A 26,858-nucleotide genomic window follows, 5' to 3' on the forward strand; every position below is an offset into this window, starting at 1 on the left:
ACAGACAGGAATTGATCGATTGATTGTTACTGACATACTAAAAAAATACATTGTAAATAAAATGTGGTAGTACAGGATCCGTGGAGTGCGAGTTCTACTTGAACTTGGCCGGTTCCGTGTGCCGAAATCGCATGGTCAGGGTCGGAGCGCGGGGCCCCCCCTAGGCGCGGGGCCCTTAGCATATGCTTTTTCTGCTGTTCGGTTAATCCGCCACTGATTCCAAGATGATTGATACTGAATGTACTTCTGTTCCTTACATACGTTGTATTGCTTTTGCGTTCGTAAGATGCGCTGAAAGAATGAGAATGAAAGTACACAATGAGAATTTATTAGCTATTCACTCTATAGAACGTTGATATTAAGTTTCTATCCATTAAGCGCGGTCTTGATACACTGGAAACATGAAACCCTGACAAATCGATTATCGAGCATGCTTCGCACTACCGAGATACCACTTACGCCTGGACTTAGTACCTAAATTAGCAATATTATTGTGCCCTTTTGGAATTACTCGTAGTATGTGTATGACTAATCGACGTCTGATTACTCTTTAATAATGAACAATCATACACACACGTGTAGATAGCTATAACACACAATTAAGAAGATGGTGCATCGTCCACTTTCGTTTTAATATGCTTACTTTGCTTACTTTTTAAACTGGTGACTGACTTACAATATTTCGCTATACCGCGATAGCTCCAGCAAATTACATCAGTCAGAGCAGCGAACCGAGCCGCATTGGAAAACGGAGCATACTTGATCGCAAAAGTAGCATTCGTCGATTAAGTGTGACAAAATCACATTACACCAAAACGCGACCAGTCAGTCTCCAGCTCTCGATTTAACACTTAGCTTCAAGTTTCCAGATATATATTGAAATGTCAAGATTATTGCTGGCAATTATAACTAATACAAGCTGCATACCTACTTAGTTTTGCTTAATTATTATATTTTTTTTTTCTGAACAACTTTTTCCACTAGCAATTTTTGCAAGTGATCCAAGTCCACCGCTAAAAAAGGGTGTGTAGGGCCCACAACGCTCTTTTAATTTTGTATCAAAATTCACATTATCTTAACGTAACTAGCTCAAAAGTATTTTATTAATATTATTTGTAAATCAGGCAGGCAGTTGAAATAACTGATAATGCCTGTATCCAGAGTCATCAATAAAGTTTTCAGTGTTGAGTAGAATTTGCATTATACTTATCTAATTTATTCTTAAACTCATCGACACCTTGGGCATGGATTGTGTTTGCTCTAATTTGACTAAAATATTTCACTGAAATAGTGATTTTTGGTTCAATACACCTTTTTCTTTGTCTGCTAAAGCTTTTAATGAACTCCCAAGACCTGCCACGACGGCGTTTCTATGAAAGAACACTACATCGTTTGATTTTCTCTGCTTAGTGTTCCTAATTCCCCAGCGGTACGTCTTGGGCATCATGGGCCTGCTGGCCGTGTGCAATGCCTACACGATGCGGGTGTGCCTCAACCTGGCTGTCACACAGATGGTCAAGGACAGCGGCAACAGCAGCGAACACTACGATCCCAATGCTTGCCCGGACGATAGCGAGATTATAGCTAATGGGACTGTCAGTAGCAAACCTGTAAGTACTAAACCTTTCTCTGCTTGCGTAGTCATTGACATCTACGGTGTTTTGGTAACCAATTTGAAAAGTAAGTTGAGTTAATAATATGTGACGTTGTGAATTAAACGAAGGTAAGTAATTAAAAAAGAAATGCAGTTTGGAAAGTTTGCCTGGGGATCCAATTCGGTGACTGTACTTTTGAAAACGCGGTTGTTTATGCCGATGCCGTTGATTCTAGGAATCCACTATGACACCAGTCACTAAACTGTCAATTTATTTGTAATCTCTTAATTAACAGGTCAGATAAGGGGTTCCGTAAAAGTAATTCTAACAACAATCATTGTTATTGGACCCAGCAAATTTTTTGATAAGGAAGTTTTTTAAGCATCATTGGAAAATAAGTACATCTTGCATACTAGGTTACTTGTTTCAGTCAGTGTACGGGGCATATTTTCCTTTAAATGCATGATTTTATTTGAAATAAAGTATTCAAATACGTGTTAATATACGTATCACGTTTTACTTGATAAAATAAATATATACGAGCTTGTTTATTGTCATGCAAAATAACACTTACATATTTTAGTAGGACACTAATATGTATACCTACATAATTTAAGGAAACATATCGATGCAAATACTTTTTTAGGATTCCGTAGTCAACTAAAAATATACAGTTTTTATCTTTTGAAATAAATGTGTCCTACAGAACTATTTGTTGGTAAAAAAGTATATTGTCCAACTACATCATAATGCTTCATTTGCATACATAAAACTTTTAATGAGGTACAGTCGCCATTAGATATATCGGAGCGGCCAATGTGCTTACAAATATCTGAACACGCAATCTAACGCCTTGACAATAGAGGCATGTTCAGATATTTGTGAGCACTTTGGCCGCTCCGATATATCTGATGGCTACTGTAACTATTAATTTAACTATTTACTAAATTATCGTATAAGTTAAAAACAAGTCTAAAATTGTAAAGATGCTTAAAAGCGTTTTAATACAATCCCACAAACAGAAATGTCAAAACGATAAAGACAAACGATTATCGACGGTTGACTAGATGTGACAAATGTTTAAGAATAGCGCCATACGTGTGTTGAAAAGTATCACTTGTTTATCTACAACCTCGACATCACACATAATTTTTTTTTTCTACATCAGCGGTGGCAGCATGGTTCCATTTTTATGACTTACAATGAAAAAGATGTTAGAACGTGACAGGCATGGTGACAAATGATAAAGAGTCGATCATTTTAGCCCTACAGCGGTGGCATCATGGTTTCATTTTTATCACTTGTCACTATGCCTGTCACTTTAGCGCTTACATATTTGTTAGAACGTGACAGACATGGTGACAAATGATAAAGAGTCGACCATCTTAGCCCTACTGAACTCTTATTAAATTTGTCGAGTAAATCACTGCTAGTGAGATCGAAATCAACTTCATTAGAAGCGCGTCTGTAGGATCCTAATGCTAAAAGGAGTGTTCTTAGGAATATTATACAACTGTTGTTTTTTTTTTACTCTGACTTTTAGGCAAAGATCCACAAACCAATATTTATTTTGACTTTATTTATAAGTTTGGGTGTTTGCTCTCTTAGAAACAAATATTGCGTGCAACGGTAATAGGTCTTAAAATTCTCGGGTCTGTTTTTACAAAATATAACTTCGTTCATTTTGTAATTTCGGCTCTTGAATTTTAGGAAGCCTTTTTTTATGTATCTGTTGCACAAAATACTTTTAGAAGCTCTTAACAGCTACCACGAAGATTGATAATTTACTGACCGGTGTTCTGTATACTATTTGAAAAGGGCATATTAAATATCTTAGCAAGTTAAAAAGTTTACGTCTGAAGTCTGATTTAGTAAGCCAACCAGAACGCTCAATCTCCCCTGAGTTTTAGTTTCGGAGTAACGTAGCTGTCTGTAATCTTAGATTCCGACTTTGGACCTTTGAAACTGTTAAAACTAGTTTGTCGATGAAGTTATAGTTCAAGCAGCGATAAAATTGTTTCAGTTTCTGTAAAGGTCTTTGATATTTAATATACGTGTCAAGATATACCGAGTGTGGCTTGTAACAGGAGCAATAAACTGTAGGCGGATTCCTCAAACTGACCAACATTTATTCAGCAACATTTAAAAATAGCTTGTGTTTGATTTCTAGTACACTTTAAAGTTTATTCAAAGACGCAATGTATTGCGAATTTTATGTTTACGATTGACAAATAACGTCAATTACACTGATTACAGCGTACGTTGAAAATAATATTGAATATGTTATGAAAAAGATTTTTTGAATAAACGTTGTATCGTTGGAGGAGTACCTACAAAATTAAAAGTATAAGTATGTTTAAATTATTTGCTCGTGTTACAGGGGACAGCCGTTACATGAATGTATTAGCTATATAAGTTCCAACGTATATTTAAAGCTAGTCTAGACTCAATTCATCAGGTTACTCAAAATAAAGCATTTCACTAAAGCTATTTTTAAAATAATGAAATGAAATTAGGATAAAAACTCCACTTCGTACAACAATGCCCAAGGTAATTTTGCCAGTTTCCATCAATTAACTAAAATATTACACAACAACTAAGTTGCAATAATTTAACATAGATTAAACCTAGAAATCATTTTTTTTTATGTAAATTGTACATATAAATGTAGTTGTTTATGGAAAAATATAAATGTTAAGTAAAGAAGGTCTTAGATTGCAATCGAGCGAGTCAAAGGCAAATGCGATAATAATGCGACAGCTATTTTTACTGCCATTAATTATAGTACGTATAAACATTGATTTCTCATTCTTCTAGAATGAAGATTTTTAGCCGGCGAGCTGCCAGTGCTTATTTACAATTTTTCTCTAAGACTTAAACATAAATAAAACTACCTATGTCATCAACATACTCGTAACTCCTCCGCTAAAAGGGTGTTTATAGCTATTTTATTTTTTAGCACGCAATATTCGACTGGTCGGAGTCCACTCAAGGGCTGATACTCAGTGGTTTCTACTACGGATACGCCATTACGCACGTCCCCGGAGGATACTTAGCCGAGAGATATGGAGGCAAATGGACGCTCGGAGTAGGGCTATTGAGCACCGCCGTGTTCACGCTCTTGACTCCTATAGTGGTCAAGGCAGGTGGTGCGACGTGGTTATTCATCCTTCGAGTTTTGCAGGGCATGGGTGAAGTAAGTACTCAATTTTATGTAACTATTTATCTTCTTATTAAGAGTATTTTACACTTAGGTAGGTACTCGTATCAGTAAACAATCTCTGCTTTTAAAATAACGTCTGACTTGTACGTACTGTACATGCGTAGTGTTATAATTTTTAATTTATAATTTCAGCCGATGTTTAATGCTTTTAAAAGTAACACTTCTTTCAATACACGTACCTATTACACCTATAATTAGTATTAGAAACGGTTATTGTTCAGTAATATTTTTAGTAGTGTCACCTACATCTGGGGCTGGGCTGGCCTTAATGATTTTACCTTGAGATTCTATCATTATATTCAATCGATATTTTATTGGCTGTAAAAATTCTCATGTTCAGTTATAAATTGCTTAAGAAATATAATCAATTACTTAGTGGATTATTACAGTATTAAGACTGCGAAAAAAGGTTACGACACAACATTTTGTCTTGTTTGTATGCATATGCAGAACAGAATCTTAAACTCCACTCTTCCACTTTCTCCTCTCATCTAGTCAAAGGCTAACTGGAAGAGATATCTCAAAGGGATAAGTTCGCCTTTGTACTTAACTTTTCCAATTTGTAATTTCCTTTTTTTGTGTATTTTTGTACAATAAAGAGTTAAGTAAATTATTTAATTGCAATAAATTTAATTTTGGGGGTTTTAATAAGCTGCAGCTTTTAGCTTAGCTTTACACGTTTTTTTGCCTCATACATGAAATTTGAATCAGAACTAAATATTTTCGTTTCATAAATCGTGCTTACAACATTATTTTAATACACAAAAACACACATTAAAAGTAACATAAAATTACACTATTATTAGCTTTAAACTGGTTAAAGATTAAAGAAATTCAGTTAATTCAGGCACTTACGCTCATAAGTGTTTAAACTTAAGTTCCTTATACTAACGAAGTACTTAATATTTAACTTCAGGGCCCCACAATGCCAGCTCTGATGATAGTGTTAGCGCGGTGGGTACCGCCGCATGAGCGTGGGCGTCAAGGTGCCATCGTGTTCGGTGGCGCCCAGATTGGAAATATCTTTGGCTCCTTCATGTCCGGCTTTCTAATGGCTGGAGATGGGGACTGGGCTAATGTCTTCTACTTTTTCGGAATGTTCGGCATTATATGGTTTGTTTTTTGGGTAAGCACATATACTTTTATTGTAAGTTAAAAATATATCCCAAGTTTAGTTAAGTCGTGTCAAAAAATATTTTTAGGGTTCCGTACCCAAAGAGTAAAACGGGACCGTATTACTAAGACACCGCTGTTCATCCGTTTGTCCGTCTGTCACCAGGCTGTATCTCATGAACCATCAACGCAAAAAAAAAAAAGATTTATAGAAACATTTTGTGCATATTTTCTATAAAATACAATATTCTCTATATATTGTACAAAATAGGTATACGAGTGTTCTGTTTAATCACTCTGGTCTGTTTTTATAGTTGTGTATAACAGCGCACATGGATATGTTCTACGTAATACTTAACACAAATACCGACATTAAATTCTTACCTACATATATATAAAATGCGATCTTTATGGACAATAAAACATGACGTCAAATATACTATCTAACGTATATTACAAAGTTTAACAACTAAATCATATCAAAAAAACTGAAAACAAAATAAATTTATTTAGCTATAGCTATACTACCGAAAATATTTGTTTACAGTACGGACCAAAGGAAGGTTTATGATAAGGGACCTTAATAACTACCAATTTTACTCTCATGTTTGTTCAGAATAAACTAATGACTTAGCAGAAATTATCGAATTAAAAAAAACAACTTATAATCTTCATTTTTATTATACCTAGCATTAGGTCGCTTTTAGTCTTATCTCATTTGAAACATAGACTGAGGTATATTTATCATTTTTTCAAAAGAATGACTACGAAATTGTAACTGCCTACCTTTGTCTTACAGTTAATTTTGTATTAAATTGACGATACATTTATCATCGCTGATATTAGCGGATTCTGGACAAAATATTGTACAATGTACACAGTTGCCTGTTGTTATCTAGCTTTTAACTGTATTTCATTTTCTGTGTATTCTTAAATGTATGGTGCTAAATAAAGAATATTTACTTACTTATTTACAGTTGCGTAAATGCGTATATTGCAGAACAAGTTTGGTTACAAACAAATTAATCCCTGTCCGGTGAATTTTCAGAGCTTGCTATGCTACAGTACCCCGAATACGCACCCATACATATCCGACGAGGAGCTGAAGTACCTGAACGAACATGTGACCAGCTCGGAGAAGTCCAGCATACGAGACCCGGTACCATGGAAAGCTATCGTCAGATCTGTCCCAGTATGGGCTCTGCTATTTGCTGCTGTAAGTTTTACAAATGCGAAAATATGAGTTCGAATCTAGAGTAGAGTCAGACCAAGACAAGTCTGCAACGATTTTGATAGCACATGTAGTGCAAGCGTTATTTATAAATACTTCATAATTTTATAGAAGTTTGACGTTTAAAATAACACCGCGTGTGCTATCAAAATCGGTACAGACCTGACTTGGTCTGACTCTAATGAACCACCTGAAAGGTCGTTACCAGGTCGGAAGATATCGGAAGATTAGTAAGTACAGAACGTATATTAAAAATAAAAGGAACGCACTTTCGTGGATAAACTTATTGAAGTTAGCGAAGAATATGGAGTGAAATCGCGATAAGTTGGGATATTTTTTACATTCACGCACATTCTCTGATTTAACCCTTCAGCTCTCATTATTGGAAATCTGTTATTGTAAGTTAGCTAACAATTAATGCAGGAAAATTAATTAACCTTGTCTACGTGGATAGCATAGAATATTATGAATGTTATGATATTATGACGTGAGTACGGAATAAATTAACAGCTTATTGTGTCCGTACGTAACAACCGTAAAAATTTATTGAAATAGCGTATTTAAAATGTCGCAAACTCCTTTGTCTTCCATGATTGCCAGACACGGAAAATATTTTTAAGTGCTTACACGAGTTGCTATCCAAATAAAACTTATGAATCTAGTAAGTAAGGAAGTAGGTAACACATATAAATTATTAATTAGCCTTACTATCTATTTATTTGGTTACCAATAAGATCCATTTCGTGACCTCATCTGTCACTTACATATATCAAATATCCCTATAGGCTCTTTAAAACAAAACGTTAATTTATCGTCCCAGGTTGGCCACGACTGGGGCTACTACACGATGGTGACAGACCTGCCGAAGTACATGACCGATGTGCTGAAGTTTAATATAGCGGCGACGGGCACCCTCACTGCGATCCCGTACCTCGCCATGTGGATTAGCTCTTTCATCTTCGGTCTGGTTTGCGACTATTGCGTCAAGAAGAACTGGCACACGATCAAAACGGGACGAATTATTCATACCACTATTGGTAAGAATTTTGTTGCTTTGCCGGACGTTATCGGCCTGTTAGTTGTTCGCGATGTCAACTTTTGCGAATAACTGACAGGCCGATATCCGACGAACTGGAAATCATTGGTCTCCTTAACAAAAGAAGTCGCTTAAATGTACGAGTAGGTATATTATCTAAATATGAAAGGCTAGATTTGGCTTAGCTTATACAATTTCCTATTTTTTATCGTGAATATTTGAAGATCAATTTAAGTATGCAACGAAATTAACGAAATAATTTTATCTGCCTTTCGTGAATAAAGTTACATTCGGATGGGGCCTGCGGGAGCGTTGCTGTTGCAGCGTTACTGCTGCAGCGAATCCCTCACTCATTTTGTCAAGAAAATTGACACTAACAGCGCTAGTGCTAACGCCGCAGCAGTAATTGCCGCAACAGAATCTCACCACTGCAACAGTAACGATGATGCAGTAGATATCCGAATGTAACCTTAATGTATTATACCTACAGCAACTCCATATGTTTTAAATGTAGTGTTCGTAAATAAGTGTCGGATATCGAGTAATTGCTCAAACGTGAATTATGAGCATCCTTAATTGCGTCATCCCCAAAGGCATAAGATACGAATGTTAATCATTAAGCAAGTCATAAACAAACCGTCGCTTGAACGCTTTACCGGACCCTCGGGGCCGAGAAATAGGAAAATTGGAAACACGTGATATTTAGGACAAATTACGCAATGTAAAGATTGATAAAAACGTCATAACTGGTAAGAAAGATATTAATAAAGAATTATGTACCAGAGAACACAGTACCCAAGGGGAAGAATGCTTATTAATCGCATATAATATGTTACCGACATATTATGTTAATGAACAAGAACGTATATTGCTGTAGATATTTAGATAAGTATATAAGAAGTGAATTATCTGTTTTAATATAAAGTAATCTTTAGTTTGGGCCTATTTTGATAGCATGAATCTTGTTATTATTATGTGTTATTGTTCTAGCCGCCACTGGTCCGGCCATTTGTATAATATTGGCTTCGTACGCCGGCTGCGACCGGCTGGCAGCTGTGGCTTACTTTATAGCTTCTATGGCGCTAATGGGAGGATTCTATAGCGGAATGAAGGTAACTATTTACGATATAGAATATTAGACGAGTCAGCAAGTGTAACCGTTTGTAGGTACACAGGCTTCATAATTTCACACAACTTCAATATTAAACCTCCTATTTAGGTATCACTTTAGCCAGTAATTAAAAAGCAAATTAAAGATAAATAAGTATACTTTTCGGTGTACTGGCTAAAGTGAGGACAATTATTCACCAGTATGCCAGTATACAAAGCAAAATTTGCGAAGTTTCATAATTTAGAAATTTATTTCATCTTAGTTGTCATCTACGAACTAACTTGTAAAATGAGCTATACTTATCAACTTGCAGGTGAACGCCTTGGACCTAGCGCCGAACTATGCAGGGTCTTTGACGGCTATGATAAACGGGACCTCTACTATCTCCGGCATCATCACGCCCTACTTGATAGGGCTATTGACGCCCGATGTAAGTAAACAACACATTATGGAATTGCAGTTACGGAACAAAATTAAGAAAATATACATCTTAAGACTAAAATGGAGGACCCGCGCGAAATCACTGCGATTGTCACCTGAACTTTGAGCTTAGAAAAGAAACTTGGTTAAAATTACTGGTAGATACGTTTCCTTGCAATATTTTGCGTGCTGAAATTGCTTTTCCTTTATTTTATTGTAACAGCTTTTCACGAAAATCGAAATCTCAAGTTACTTACTCAAAATAAAACTTGATCGCCATACAAACTTCTATTCCCTTTTTAACCCCCTTAGAGGATGATTTTACAAATACTCAGAAATTATAATTTTATATTTTAATTTTTTTTTATGTATTCACAAAGTTGTTAGTTTCTAACTTAAAATAAAACTTAATGCGATACAAACGTTTAACCCCTTTTTAACTCTCTTAGAGGATGAAGTTTTCAATATCGCTTCTTATCACTAGTAAACTTTATAAATGCTACTCGTACCTAGTGTACAAATATCAACTTTCTAGCTTTTGTAGTTTCGGCTCTGCATTAACGAATCAGTCAGTCAGTCAGGACACACGCATTTATACATATATACATTATAATATACACCATAGCTTAATAGATATATGAAAAAGTATAATAATATAAATTTGCACAAGCCCTTTTAATTTTACGTGAATTTTCTGTAAATAATAACAAACTTCGTCCAAATTATATACTAAGTTTATAAAGCTACATAATTTAGTAAAACTTTGTCGAAATTTGTTAACATTAATTTGACTGCCTGTAAATAAGCAGCTCTCAAAAAGCTTATTTAATAATTCTCATTGTAATTCGATCTCCAATAAATTGACATCATATTTTTATGGAAATTAATAATTAAAAAAAACAAAGTTGAACTTTGTGAAACTTTGATTATTATGAGGAAAACTTTCGACAGTATAATAAGCTGGTATTGATCAATGGTGGTAACTTTCCGACTCGAGTTAATTTTGTTTAGCAAATTTCCTTCCTGTCTAATTGACATTTGGTAGTAGCGTCACTTCAAATCCCAATTTAAGGACACTATATTAATGGTGAGATAAGACGGTGGCGAGCAGAGCCCGGAATTCTCGTGGCATTTTTGAATTGTCCTAGGGATTTCTCATATATCGACTACCGATATACACATCTCAATACAACGTAGAACAATAGTATTATATACAATCCTGATATAAAAGAGAGCTTTTTAGTCGAGTAGCGTGTTTAGGCATCGAAACTTGCTGAGTTGCCTAAGTGAGGTACAAGATTGAAAAGCTTGATTATATCACTATTGTATACAATACTTTTTCTACGAGTCATTAAAAATACTTTTTTTACTATAAAATCTAAATAAGTAATGAAAATTGGTAAATATCGAAGTAGACAAAAATACACAAACGCGCGAGCCCCTGCCCGCCCGTCCCTCGTTCTATGGAAGCGCGGTGGCATGTGATTGGCCAATTTTTTTATAGTTGACTACAGCGTATCGAAAGTAATTTTATAGTTGAGTTGAGTAATTTTATACATGAAAACTACGCAATTATAGTTTGGTATACGAAATCTTAATTCAACCATATTAGTCGATGAGTACAAAAATCATATTAAAGAAGATTAAAAGTAGAGTATACAATACAACACTCGGTCTTATCGCTAACGAGCGATTTCTTTCAGAAAAGTTTTGAGTAATTAAAATTTTGAAATAAAGATATGCACTAAAAACAATGAAAACTAAATAGTTAATATTTTGACATTCAATTACTTCAATTTACAATTCAGTGGTTTTTTTTGCAATTTCATTTTCAAAGTATGTTTTAGTGCTAACAAGTGTTCCAATAGTTTCTTTATAAAAAAAATTATAGCCATGTATTTACATATCCATTAACTATTATTTTTTTAATACGTTGTGTACGACATGATAATGATATATGTATATAACTCGATAAGTGAGAAGTCCCTATGACAGTTCAAAAATGCCACGATAATTCCGGCCTCTGCAGTTATGAGTTATGTATACATACGGCCAAAAGGTACAGTTGCCGAATTCAAATTGTTTCTTAGACTTTGTTTGTCAGAAGTCAAATTATATGGTAAGGCGGTTTTAAAAGGGTTATTTGTCTCGTAACGCTATAATAGTGAAAAGCATTCATTTTAATTTATTTTAACTTATATTTATAATTAGAATATCCATATTTTGCCATAATCGTCTATAACTTCATTTATGACGGATAGCGAAATTTAACAATTATAATATGCCTTCGGCTATTTTCCAGAACCGCAGAATATACGTCAATAAAATGTGACGAATTGTTTAAAAGGTTTTGATCTTTTGCAGTCGCTATCTTTTAACCAGTTGTAAATTTAGCTTTGACATGTACAAGAGGCCACGATACGCCGGAATTTAAGCGGCAACATTTTTTAAATAAATTTTTTTTTTAATAAAATAGGTCACGCAGAAGTAAAGCGAAACATGAAAAAAATAGAATTGAGAAATAAATTCTTAATACGCTCAAATATATCGTCGTTCGTTTTTATAGCAACATCATATTGTGAGCACCGTTTTACAGGTCTTTATAAAAAAAAAGGACATGATAGATTATTCAACGATGGGATAATCCACTGCCAGCAGAGCATTATTTGTAATACCGTGACGGTATTACAAATAATGCTCTGCTAACACGGTAAAACTGTCAATTTTGGAGCGGGCTTAGTTTTATAAAAACCAACATCGCAACAGGACTGACACGGCAAATCCAGATTATAGAGGTAGAGAGTACTCATAGTGTAGGTATATGATGGAAAATCAAATTATCAATATTTAGTATACTTAAATAAAATTATTTTATGTAAATGGCCATAATACACGAAGAATTGAGAATAATTATCCTAATTTAAACATGTATATTTTCATCATCTCCGCGTTGTCCAGGCTTTTTGCCATGGCATGTACTCGTAGGTGTGTTATTTAAATTTAAAAATATATGTAGACAAAAATGTGCTGGGGCTTATAATACGAGACATGTAAATACGCGAGTTTGTGACGTTATCTAACTACATAAATTCTCGTACTTACTAGGTATGTTTTAGATGTGTACAATATGATATAAAAAATAATAAGATAACTTTTTGAGAAAAAAAAAACCGTTTAACCGATCAGGCTTAAAACAATGTTATATTTAGTATTTTATAAGCTTTAATATTTTCTTTTTTTTTTCAAATTGCTTGTTCGTCCGGTTTAAATGTTAGAGGGGTAGACACACTTTCAAAGTGATTACTTTCGAAAAGTATTCATTGCAATAAAAATCTTTTTTAGAAACCTTACAGTTGTTTCTAAAGACCTATCGAATGATAAGTCTATTATAAGTTTTCCAATAAAATAGCTGTGACATCCGGACATACAGACGAACGGAAAGATCGACATAACGAAATTATAAGGGCTCCGTTTTTGATATTTTGTCTATGGAACCCTAAAATGACTGAAGATAGGGAAAACAGAACAACAATTTTGCCTATTACCACCAAAATCTTCATCTTAGTATATAGTGATGATTAGGTACCGAGCGGCGCAAAAGTTTCATCGATGTAAAACATCAAGAATGCTCACTTATTTTATGAGTATTTATGGCTTGCTTCCTTCTTTGGTGCGCCTGTTGCAAATTTAAAAACATAGCTGTATGTGTCAACATAGGGTGCACTGTATTTTGTATAATTACTTTTCATATATTATAATTTGATATACCGTAATTTTGAATAACTTAATAAAAGGCATACTATATTACCTAATTGACGATATTGGCTACGTGCGAAGTGCATGGTGGGGGTTTTAAGTAAAGCGATCCCAGCGCATAACGTGGTAAAAATTAGAACTAACTGCAAATAGCGTCTTTAACATTTCGTACAGTTACCTATATATGCCTCGGAATGGAACTTTAATTTACGATTACTACTAATAATGTAAGAAATTGCATTATGTCAGTGTATGATATATTTTTTTAAATTATATAGACATTACACACCCGTCAACATAATGTGAATATCAAACCTTGCTGTTACTTCGACTATGTTTTTTTATTTATTCCAGTCAACATTGGCTGAATGGCGCGTTGCATTCTGGGTGTGCTTCGCTGTGCTAGTCGGCACCAACGTAGTGTACATCATATGGGCGGACGGTAAGCAACAGTGGTGGGACGACGTGCGGCAGTACGGCTACCCTGACGACTGGAAACACGGACCTCTGTCCAAAGCTGACACGGACAAGGAGAAGAGTAAAAAAGCTGAAGCTACGTCGTTCTGAAGTTTTTTGACATTTGTATTATAAGACTAATGAAGATATATACATATAGTTATTTATTTATTACATAAAGAATACAAATCAAGAGCCGATTGAGTTTTTGCAAGAGTAGGTAATTTAAGTCATTTACAAGAGCTCTTTGGTTAATTTCCATAGATCTAAAATTAATTAGACTCCGATATAAATTAAAATTTCCACCAACAATTATTTTGAGGCTTACAGTAGCTTAGTAATAAAATGTTAGCTATTTTTATTGTAAATATTTAGTTAGATTTATAACTTCGGTAATTTGATGCCATCTGATGTATATCAATCAACCGGTAATGAAAATATAAGTGTAACGCGCAATTCAAAATTCAAAATAAATAAGTAGTTGTTATAAATGTCATAGCGTGATCTGAATTCATTTAACGACACGATTTAACGAACGCGTCTTATGAAAGGGGATCGAATTTTGAAGATGGAATGAAGGGTCACCAGTAACTTAACCCTATCGCATCAACATGATGTGGATTTCAACAGTTTAGAAATAACGGTTTTTGTGAACAAAAAAACACGCAAGGTGAGATAAAATTTGGCAAATGAATCACCAGACAAACAATTTTAGAAGTAGCATATTGCTACCACAAATATGAACGAATATGATGAATATGAACGAACAATTGCCCTACATTCAATAAATTAAAATAGCTCAGTTACGTTTAGATAGTCTATAATTTGAGTGCCATGCATCCTTATACTACCGAATGGAAATTATTTTAGTAAGATACTTACTATAATTAGGTAGGCAAGTACAAATAGATTACCTATCTAATTTATATGTGTAATTTACCGAATTATTTTTGTAAATAATAAACTTCAGTGATTATAACTAGTTATCAAAAATATGTACTTAACAATAATATAGAAAGGTAGTTTAGGTTTGTACCATATCATGTCATTGTTGATTTAAAATGAAATAAAACGGTTAAGTATCATAAACATTGTTTTACTACTACAAATATTTTGTTATGTTGTTCCAAATCAATGGTGATTAATTAAGTACAACGACAAAAATATAATGTATATATTTAGATATTTTTCATTTGCCTTATACATAAAAATATTAATAGTGAGTGTCGAGAGAGTGTTGATAAAGCACACATATCGATCAATTTCATTACGAATACAAGGAAAGTAAAATATGAGTATATTTCACAAAGCATGACTAAGTATATACTTGTATAGTGATTTTTGAGGGTACTTCAATTTAATAAAAATGATAAAAGGGTCTTTATATTTGGAATGAGAAAACATGAAAAAAATACATAAATGGAAAAGTGACACTTTGAGCCATGAGCCACTAGAGAATGAGAAATGAAAACTTTATATAATATTAAACCAAGTATGCTGGTTTGCCACCGACGTGGTATAAAAAAAAAATCGGCCAAGAGCATGTCGGGCCACGCTCAGTGTAGGGTTCCGTAGTTACTCTTCCGTCACAATAAGCTAAACTGGAGCTTAAAGTATAGTAAATTGTTAACCATGGGATGAAACGGTACCTTTCACCCGAGTTAAACAAATAGGCAAATTTGCATAATCAGTACCTAATTAAAGTAAGTCTTTTTACTATGAAGGGAAAACTTTTTGCGATAACTCAAAAACAGCTAAACTGATCATGTCCGCTATAGTTTTCATTTAATGTCTTTCTTAAGCTCTACTTCCACGATTTTTTTCATATTTTTTGGACCTATGGTTCAAAAGTTAGAGGGGGGGGGACACAATTTTTTTTTCTTTCAGAGCGAAAAAAAAAATTCACCCCCACTTTACGCGTAGGGGAGGTACCCTAAAAAAAAAATTAGATTTTATTGTACCACTTTGTCGGTTTTATTGATTTATATATCCATGCCAAATTTCAGCTTTCTAGCACTAACGACCACGGAGCAAAGCCTCGGACAGACAAACAGACAGACAGACAGACAGACGGACATGGCGAAACTATAAGGGTTCCTAGTTGACTACGGAACCCTAAAAAGTATATTTACTAATATTTAAAGTAAAAGAAAAACCCTTAAATTTTGGTAGAGAATAGGAAATAACACATATAGTATTTGGGTTCCATACAACTTTAAGAGATAATAAAAGGATCAACATATCGTTATTAATAAAATTTGTATAACTCTGAAAAAACCGATACTTATGTAGAAAACAGGAACTGCATATTGTAGTAAAATGTCCATATGAAACAATGGCGCATTATCCATACATTATTATTAGTCTTATCAGTGCAGCACTTCAATATCTTTAGTGAAAATATTCTGAAATAAAAAGCAGATTAAGCAAAGCAAAAAGCAGAAAAGGAAAGCAGTTTTACAATAATTTTCATCTACAGTAATTTTAATGTTAATAAATTGTCACAAATACGTACATACATAAATTACATCATACATCACTCATCAGCATCAAATAAGTTCATATTAACAAGCAAAGTTGCCAAATGTATTGTAACACCTTTTACTATAAAAATAAAAATATGATACGTTGCAATATGTTCGCATACTTTGCTATTTTTGATAACCAAATAGAATTGTACCTAAGTAATATATATTGTGCTAGAATTATAATATTAATGTAACATTGATATGATATTGTTTTCTGAAATGAAAAGTTTATTCACTCTTTTGTATGTTTAATTTAAACAAAATGACATGTTTATCAGACACGTAACCAAAATGTTTATTGAGGTTCTGTTAGCCAAAATAAGTATATTTTCTAATGTGACCTTACATTAGGCTGCAGTTTAATTGTAACCGGCTGTTATACCGAGGCGTTTCTACACATTGATAAGTGTATAGTGCGACTGCATACATTTGCCACTAAACGCAGGTAGGAAGTAGCAAATATATGAATTATCAAGATACACTAATCAATGTGTAAAAAGGCCCCAATGTGACGGGCAGTAACACTAACCCCGCAGCCACACATACACGTATTGACCTTATAACTATTTTTAAGTAGGTATAGTTATCATATTCTGCCTAATTTGTGACAGAAAACTTCTATGGACTTATTGAAACTGATACCAAGATTACATGCGATCACAACCTCATGCATCTTTGAAATTAAATGAATATTTACCATGTCATGTGTACGTCTAGTGTATCTGACTTAATCTTACGTGTAAATACAGCAGTGCCTATATAAAGTTAAACTCACATAACAAAGTTTGTTTACACGTCGAGTACCTTCAGTTTACAGGTTGATAATGGATTGGATTGTTTGGGGTTTGATTTGAATATTATAGAGGTAACCTAATAAATATCCAACGCAACTGCAGTGTTTGAATTAGATTCCATATACAAGTAAGAATTTATTAACCTTTACAGTAGTTTAATATTGATGTAACAAATAGTTTAATAGAATAATATCAAGATGGAGAAAGAAGACATAAACCGGGCTCTGGTGCTTAATAGTTTGATAACTAAACAGTTACAGGCTCAGACCGAATTGAAGACGAATGGTCTCACGAGAATACTGCAATCATGTAAGTTTCCACAGTTTTTAACTTAAAGCATAGAGACTACAGATAATAAATACATAATTTAAAATCTAGTCTCGATTAAAAATGAATAGTTCAAGAAAATTAATAAAATCGGGAGAAATAATTCGTGTATTCGTAGTTTTGTAAATTTGCATAGTTATACCTTGTGGTCTCCGAGTCCTCGAGGGTGGGAGTTGTGCTGAGGGTGCAGGCAAGGGGGGGGGGGGGTCCGTTGAAGGTACCTGTTTTCAGATTTTTGCTCATATTTGAAATGTAACTTCTAAACTAACAGAATGAAAAATCTAAAAAAAATATATGATATACATTACCATACAAACTTCCACCGAAAATTGGTTTGAACGAGATCTAGTAAGTAGTTTTTTTTTAATACGTCATAAATGGTACGGAACCCTTCATGCGCGAGTCCGACTCGCACTTGGCCGCTTTTTATATTTATGTAACATATCCATTAAATGAAAGACAAGCCAGAGTAAGTCAGCGATAGTTAAAATTTGAAATAAAGAGTTATAAAACCAGGTGGTTTTAACTGCGATGTGGTTCCAACCTCGTCTCCCCTATTTTTATTCAGTTAAAAATAAACAGTAAGTACTTACCTATTATCAATTGAAAAAAAGGTACATACAGAGAGTAAATATTTAACATGGTATTATTGAGCAGATGCTACATGAGATGCAGAACACAGTACTAAATAATAAAAGTGGGGGTAACATGTGACTGCCATAAAATGTTTATGGCCACCTAACTTTTTCTCGAATGTCTTACATGGAAGTTTATTAGATTACTCGCCGACGCCCTGTAGCTATGCTCGTTTAGTTTCGATTTACCTCGGAGAATAAACCTCTTTATAAAAATTGTATTCGAAAATAGAAATTCGGTGCAGCGAGCACTTTATTACATCACGAAATATTAAATTACGCTATCAAATATATTATATTATATTGATGCAATAATAAGATTACAAGAATGAAAGAACCATAATGGTTGCACCAAGGGAATAAGACTGCATTAAGAGGGAATCTGAGTCTCTTCTCAAATTTAAGAATTTTAGGTAAATATCTCCGTAGATCTGACGGGGTTAATTAGTTAAATAAATTAGTGCGATGGACAGCTGCAACCTAAGGCGAAAAATACTGCGCAAAAATCTCAAAAATCGAGGTATTGTTCTCGATATTTTTCTCCTCCAAAACTTAACCAATAAGTTTTGGGAACGGAATGAAAAGGATAGCATCTGTGCCGACCGTTACGATTTTTGCGTTTATTGTTGCAGATTTTCTCAAAAAAAAAACGGTGACAACTAGTTTTAACTGGATTTTTTAGGGAAAACGAGTTATCGCCAAAATTAATACGTTGGTAAAAACTACTCTTAGACTAAAATTGTTCAAAGATGTAAGTATTTAATTAAAAATACTAGATTGACTAGACGATACACTTAAAACAATAAACTTTTTTTTAGGCTAACGTCATAACAAAATAAAAAAATCGGTTCTAACGCTCGCCGGCCACTGGCACGGCACGCTCGCTTTGCTCGCTCGTCCTCATTTCGCTGATCATCGCACCTATCTTTTAACCCTGGCAGAAAATTGTGAAAACTAGTTTCAAATAGTGAAAACGCATTTTCCTAAGCAAAACTAGTTTTAAATAAATTAATTTTGAATAACTAATTAGTGAAAAGTAGAGTATACCAAGCTCTTTAATTATCTATTTAGGTAGTCACACAAACGCGCATGCGATCAAGTTTGAATAGCTTTTGTTCCCGCTCTGATTTTGTTACTATCCTTCAGGTTACCAACAGACAAGATGTATCTCTTGTTTTTCGAATAGGATTACAGGCATATCTTAATTAAATCGTACTCTATTATATGGTTTATTTTTGCATCATAAAGCATTTTGTTTGTTTATACAAAGGCTTACATCCTTACAGGTCGGCCATGATTGGGGCTACTACACTATGGTCTCAGACTTGCCGAAATATTCCGTGGATGTGCTCAAATTCGACATCACTAAGACTGGCTGGCTGACTGCTCTGCCGTATGTCGCCATGTGGATCTGTTCCTTCATATTTGGCATCGCTTGCGATCTGTGCGTTAAAAAGGGTTGGCACGCAATCAAAACAGGAAGAAGTATTCACACAACAATCGGTACCTAGTTATTTTTTATAAGTAGAGTATGTGCGGAAAGAGAAGAGTCGTGGATTATATGGGAACTTCAAATTCAAATTTATTTTATTGACATTAAAATTTAAAACTCAAATATGAGAAAAATTATGACTAACTAACCTAACCGAGGTGAAGCGAGGTCTGTTAAAAAAATTGAAAATAGCTACAAGTTTCACGGATCAACCAATTACTCGTATGATATTTTTTTTAAATAAAAAGCTTTTTTTTCAAAACTACTATTGTTCTAAAAAAGAAAATATTTTTCACAGCTGCCACCGGTCCCGCGATATGTATAATTTTTGCTTCGTACACGGGATGTGACCGAAATGCTGCGATGTTCTATTTCATTCTTTCTATGGGTTTGATGGGAGGGTTCTATGCCGGAATGAAGGTAAAAAATAACAGGCACAATAAAAAAACAATCTTTATAGTTAGGGAGGCGAGGTAGCTAAATGGCGTAATTCAACGACGCCGTCGAGACCTATCAAAATCGAAAGATAAAATAATTTCGAAAAGAAAAGCTCGTATGGTTAAAACCATTTTAGCGGTGGGTTTGGCGTGTACGGTTTTTCAAAAATGTTAAAAAGACAGTTACTTGGGCATTCTCGAGCGCGTCAGATATTCATACTACGTATGCCCCAAGTGCCTCTGATAACAACGGTATACTAATCTGCCGGTTTGAGTGGTGGGGGTAGGAATATAAAGTAGTCAAAAATGCAAAAAAAAAAAAAAATTACTCGAGCGCGTCAGATTTTCGGAAGGGGTGTTAAGTAGGCCCCAAGGAAGCTCCCTTTAAAAAAACTGACGATTTCGGCGTGACGATAAGTTACGAAGAATTTTTGAAAATAAAAAAAAAGTTTTTTTTTAAATACTCGAGCGCGTCAGATTTTCATAGGGGAGGTTTATCTCGGTATTCTGAAAGCATATTTTCTTAATCTGACAAAAATGTTGGTGGGTTCTCTTAATCTGACCGAAAACTTCCTTTGATTATCACTCATCACGAAAATCTTATCACAAAAGTCGATAAACTACAAAAACATAATGAATAAACTGTGATACACGTGTGCCGGATGCCGGCTGACTGAGGAATGGACGAGGAACAAGATAGATACAGCGAGTGCGGGGCGGGGCTACAGGGGAGAAAGTTTCCAGCACATTCGAGAAATATACCGTCGGGTCTTTTCTCTCTCTTCAATCGGCGTCATACTGAGGGCACATAGTTCCCTTCTACCGCTTCTTTCCCCACCATCAATGTTGCGAAATAAAGGAAAAATACTGGTAGGACGGCATATTTCCGCGAAGCGCTCAGTCTGTATTACATGTTTATGGCAAATTCCTCTTTTTTGCTTCAATTCTTCACTTCGTTTTGCTTACGGTACGTCCAAAAAATAATTTGAGGATCAACAGGCTATTGAATAATATACATACATGAAACTGTACATGTTAATGATACTTTTGTATACAGATACGCGTAACTTTTTCCGAGTCCACGAAAATTGTCGAGAAGCTTTAGAAAAAAAAATTGAGATATAATAAAAGTCACATAATTTAATCATCGTTATTTCATATCAATTTTTTTTAACACCCTCAGTTTTCGAGATATACTCAAAAAACCGGGAGTTTGAGTTTTTATGATGCTTCAAGTCAAAAAGTTTTAACTTTGGACAAAAATGTAAAGAGGCCTTTTTTGTGTAAAATAAAATTACCTTTTTTGTATATTTAAACTTATCTTTTGTAAAATGTATCGTTCGCGACTTATATGCCGCAACGCGTTTTTCGGAAGACGAAATGGCTCCTCCACACTTCCGGTCATGCGGAAACCGGCAGATTTTGTATTTTTAGTAAGTTTTAGATTATATTCTTCAAAATAAAAAATAAAAAATCGCGCTCGAGAATGCCGGATTAACGTTTTTTTTTTATAAGTTCGCGACCCTATAACTCGGCGGCGTCAAGGACTTATCGTCAGATTAGTTAAATTTAGTCTTAAAACACTAAAATCAACCCCCAATATCTTAATCTGACGCGCTCGAGTATTTCAGACTATCGATTTTTTTTTACTAATCAGATCGTCTATCCTAGGCGCGCGTCACTACATATAGAGATAAATACTTTACAAGCTTGTTCTATTAGGTCTAAGGTATCTCTCATATCTTAAACTGCCACGCTCGAGTATTACCGAAAATTCCCCTATTCGCCGCCCTAACTATTACGGATTTGTACATATTTGATTGTTATATCATTACAGTTATTTTCCCAACATTTCTGTAAAAAGCATTTGTTTCTTTGTTAATTACCTGTAGGCTTAGTACAAGAGCGGCGCGACAGTTTCTGGCTCGCGAGATATACGAATATTGATTAGCGATTTTTGATAAAAAAAAATATAAGATTTTACTACTTACATATATATCTAATAGTAAATAATTTTTAAGTTCTTGATCCCGCTTTCAGAATCAAAATATATATATATTTTTTAACATTTTAAAATATTGTGCAATAGATACAAAGTGTTATCTACATAATTCCGACTTTTGCTTTTTAGGGCCCAACTTTGCAGGCTCGCTAACGTCGCTCGAAAACACTACTTCTACGTTTACAGGAATGATAAAATGATTACTCCGTTTCTTATCGGCTTATTGACGCCTGATGTGAGTATTAGTTAAGTAGTCCCTTATATATGATTCCTTCCCATCCTCTGTCCTAAGAAGTCAAATGTCATGTGAGGCTGTTGATGCTGATAAATATGCCGCGTTCGCTCTTGCTGTGGAATGTAGGTACTCTATGCCAAGGTTTTCACGAAAAAATACTTGTGGGTTCTTCAAAAAGTAATTGGGCAGATTTTCAAATATCGACAATGCGCATAATTATGACACCCTAAGCAGCAAGCATACGTAAACTGCGGTAACCGCTAACCATCAGGTGGACTTACCTAGGTATATGTACGAGTATATTGTGATATTATATGTATGTACCTGTAAACACATTAGGCAGGTTATCACCTTCTTCTGTCAATTGCTCTTACACTGGTTCATAATATAACATTGATAAAATGTATTACTTAACTTCGCCCTTACTATTATATTTTATGGTTTTTGCAGTCTACTGTCAGCCAATGGCGTGTAGCATTTTGGGTATGTTTCGCCGTGCTGGTTGGCACTAACGTAGTATACTGCATCTGGCTGGACGGCGAGCAGCAGTGGTGGGACGACGTGAGGAAGTACGGATACCCGTCGGGCTGGAATTATGGCCCTTTGATCAGAGAGGTCGATCCAGAGCAGCCGGACTCTATCAAAATGTCAGAGGAGGATGAGGAGAAACAAGTATATTGAAAACTGTCAATCTCAACTTAAAAACTTAGACTATTTAGTTGTAATTGGAAAATTATGAATTTTACTGAAGAATAGTTATGCGATGTTGCGATGTGAGTATGTAGACTCTCTGAATGAAATACTTAAATTGTATTAATGCTTTTTATACTGCATTCTCATTGCGCTACTTTTGTCTCTTTTCTTCAACTTACGTAAAAATATTCGGTGATTGTCACTGTTAACTGAAGAAATCTATTTTGATTTTAAGGCAGACTAATAAAATATAACAATTAAATAACAAATTAATGTACCCGGTAAGAAAAATATGTTGAATTATTATGAGTTTGATTTTGCTGATTATACATAGACAACAAGTTTAGTGTAAGTACCAACAAACTATTTCTATCATTTTGCTTATACTTTATTCAGTTTTCGAATAGACACAAACATTTAACCAAATATCTAAATTGATATGAAAATATGTACTAGTACAAAAGCGAGTCACGTATTCACTTAGCAACTGGGTTAAATTTTTGCCTGATATTTTATCACGAGCAATATCCCTCCGGCGTCTCATTTTGTATTCCCATGTGTGTTATGCTCATGAAGGTTTATTATAATGTAGGCGTCAAGAATTATGAACCGCTCCAAGTATGTGGGTTAATGGTATAATCATATCTACCTACTATAGGGATCTGATGGGATACTTTTTCATATAAATAAAGGTGGTTGTGAAATATGCAAAAGGGAAACCACATATGGATCGGCGGGTCTGATCCATGTCTGATCAGAAGTTTTGGGACGAAGGTAAACCCAAACAATATATGTATGTGAATCATAGAATTGGTAAAACAAAATTATCAACGGTACCCTGCGGACTAAAAACACTCCCTCCCACTGCGGGGTTGCGTCATGCATCGCAACCATAATGTGACTTGTAGTGTTTAGTTTTAAAATATATTGTTATAATATGTATGTTAGTTTTAAGGTATTTATTTATGGACACTATTTGCTGAAATACATATTTTCATTCATTCATTTAATACAAATAACAGTAGTTTATATAAAATTACCTTGTGCGTTTTTCATTCTAGTCGTTAAAAGGATGGTAGTTACCGCTTCTCCATACAAACGTCGTCCCCGTCGTCCTTTGTGAATATTGATATTTTGAAAATATTTTTAAACAATCCCTACGGATATGACGGTCGTTCTTGTCTTGTCTACATGACGTGATAAAATGGTGTTCGTCACTTTCTACCCCGCGGTGCTAAGAGATACGGTTATTTTATCACGTGGATAAAACTTATAGGTATGTTAAGCACAGCTATGCCCCGTAATTTGTATTTTTTTAAATTATTATTTATAAAATTAAAATTTTGTATGGAATTTGTTTACCGTTTTTTAAGGTACATTATAAATAATAATATAAAAACGAGAAAATACTAACAAGGGGGCTTAACTATGGTTAAAATACATCAAAATGTGTGAAAATATTTTCCCTAATGTAAATTGCCAAATTTAAAAATTATACTAATTCATAATCAATGTAATCAAATTTTTAGTATTCTTTACGGTGTACTTTCGTTTGGCCCAAATACTTTTCGACAAATTTCACTTCCAATAAACATGTCGCATTAGTTTCATTTCCCAAATGAATCTTTGGCAAGTATACTGTATATTAGGATACCAGTTAGGACGACAGAATCAAGTAAAGTGTGTATTTAAAATGTCTAAGGGCCGGTACAGACGGACTGCAACTTGTATGGGAACTGCATGCCGACTGCACTCCAACTGCAATGTCGACGTGCAGTTCCCATACAAGTTGCAGTCGAGTTGCAGTCCGTCTGTACCGACCCTAAGTGCTTAAAACGTGCTTAAAACACACCTTACTTAATTCATTCTTTCTATCTAGTTTCCTAACTAAGATACAAAAAGTTTACAAGCCACACTTCACTGTATACTGAGTCTTAATTACAGATTTATTTTATTTTATTTGGTTATAAATAAATGTAATCCCAAAAAGTTTATTAGAGATACTCTTTTAATGGTTAGGTACATATGGTTCACCAAATCCCATTCGTTCACGTAAAATTAAGATTAATAAATAATTGATGAAAATAACCAAGGTTGGTATTACATATTTCAGTTGAAAGCAAAAATTAAAATACATGCAATGAAAGAAAAAAATAGTATAAATACTATTCTCTAGAGATGTAAATTTTATGCATGCAATATTTAGGGAAATGTAATTTATGCCTAACGATTCATTTGACTAAATAATATGTGGTAATAACTTACTAAAAACGAGATTTGCTTACTATAAAATTGGAATAAGTCGTTTTGCCAAACATTTTTTGGGAAATGATAATTTGGCCATTAATTAGTAAACCGTTCTTTACATCCCTCGCACCAACTTTGCTTTTCGATTTGGCCTAAAGGTTGCAACTTGCAATATATAGTTACTTAAATACAACATACAGTACGTAGCGGCCCCCTCTTTTAAATATCTATCGTTAAATTGAAACAATCACAATTATTTAGCAGTGGCGCTAGTCAGTACGTTGATGGGCTCTTAAACTTAAAATATATATATTGTAACTATCGAACCAGCTCACTAAATTTCATGATAATTTGTTGAGAATTGCGCCTTTTAAAGGAGAACAGCCGACATACGAAAGCATTTTTGCCCAAGCTGAAATGGAGACTATTAAAATAAATAAAAAACCGCGACTAATTCCAAAGAGTTACTAATTGTATTAATTGTTAAAGTCATACCTTTGACAATTATTACCATATTTACTTCACTCAAATGGCCTTGAAATAGTTAAGCTGTCAAACCTTGAGTGCATGTATTTTCCCTATACCGATATACTTCACGTCTTTTCTCCAATCAGTAACACTTTGCTATTACTTATTCGTATCGTTCATGATATAAATAGTATGTGTCACTGGAATATTCTTGTACTGATAAAGGAACTAAATAATATAGGTTGTCTCTGAGCAGTTTTTTTTTGTTATCTTGTCTAGACATGACGTAGTTCCTTCAGTAGTAAAAGTGCATGTAGTCACATCTACAAGGAGGTATCGAGCTAAAAACAATTGTTTGAATAGTTTAATTCGTATTTTAAAGCTAAAACGAAAACGGTTAGCATTAACTTGTATAATTGTGATTCTGTAAAAATAAATTGTATAAAAATATAAAAGACGGATTGACGTTATCACTGTATATCTTGTAGGTTTGCTTACTACCTTTGGCCCTTTTAATTTCAATCTACTTTTTTGATATAGATAAATAAAAAATAATTATTTACAATACAAGTGCGTTGTACCTTACCCCATCTACTACTAAACTAATTAACTAAAATTCAACCAGGATTAAATAAAATTAGGAAAATAAATAAATTTGGCCATGTGATCGTCTAGGGTATTTACGTTGTGAACCTTAGTACCCTTCGTCTTTTATGTGAAAACTGATACGATTTGGATTTCTCAAAACTATCCCTAAATATCCTATGAATTTGTAAATATTCCTACTGTATATTTTTATTAACACTATTGTTAGACAAATAAAAAAAATAGTAAATAATATATATTTTTTAGAATTTATCTCCTACCGGGCCCTACCGTGACCAGTTACCGTGAACAGTAGTAAGCCCTTTTTGTTTGTAATTTAAAACTTATATTTTCCTTTTAATATATCTCTTCGCTAACCTAGCTAGCTAAAGGAAAATATGTATATGTAACCATTGTAACCATAAATAAATATTGCAAAGAATAGTAAGTACAAACATACTTTATCTACTGTCA

The 26,858-nt window shown here is 34.1% G+C and overlaps 1 protein-coding gene and 1 long non-coding RNA gene across 3 annotated transcripts in view; one reads left to right on the forward strand and one right to left on the reverse strand.

Annotated features, from left to right (window-relative positions):
• Positions 1 to 15,030, forward strand: part of LOC133522131 (putative inorganic phosphate cotransporter) — a 33,550-nt gene extending 18,520 nt beyond the window's left edge. Inside the window, exons 3-10 of one of the 2 annotated variants that reach the window (XM_061857356.1) lie at positions 1,411 to 1,610; positions 4,555 to 4,791; positions 5,735 to 5,944; positions 6,980 to 7,147; positions 7,983 to 8,199; positions 9,189 to 9,310; positions 9,623 to 9,739; positions 13,840 to 15,030. In XM_061857356.1, the coding sequence (XP_061713340.1) occupies positions 1,411 to 1,610; positions 4,555 to 4,791; positions 5,735 to 5,944; positions 6,980 to 7,147; positions 7,983 to 8,199; positions 9,189 to 9,310; positions 9,623 to 9,739; positions 13,840 to 14,052 (1,484 nt within the window). In that variant the 3' untranslated portion in view covers positions 14,053 to 15,030. The remainder of the gene's footprint in view (positions 1 to 1,410; positions 1,611 to 4,554; positions 4,792 to 5,734; positions 5,945 to 6,979; positions 7,148 to 7,982; positions 8,200 to 9,188; positions 9,311 to 9,622; positions 9,740 to 13,839) is intronic. The other variant, XM_061857357.1, reaches the window with a different exon arrangement.
• The window catches only part of LOC133522141 (uncharacterized), a 596,248-nt gene that overhangs the window by 23,181 nt on the left and 546,209 nt on the right, over positions 1 to 26,858 (reverse strand). The gene's annotated exons all lie outside the window — the stretch shown is intronic.

This window comes from Cydia pomonella, chromosome 10 (genome assembly GCF_033807575.1).
Source record: "Cydia pomonella isolate Wapato2018A chromosome 10, ilCydPomo1, whole genome shotgun sequence".
Classification (NCBI taxonomy): Eukaryota; Metazoa; Arthropoda; class Insecta; order Lepidoptera; family Tortricidae; genus Cydia; species Cydia pomonella.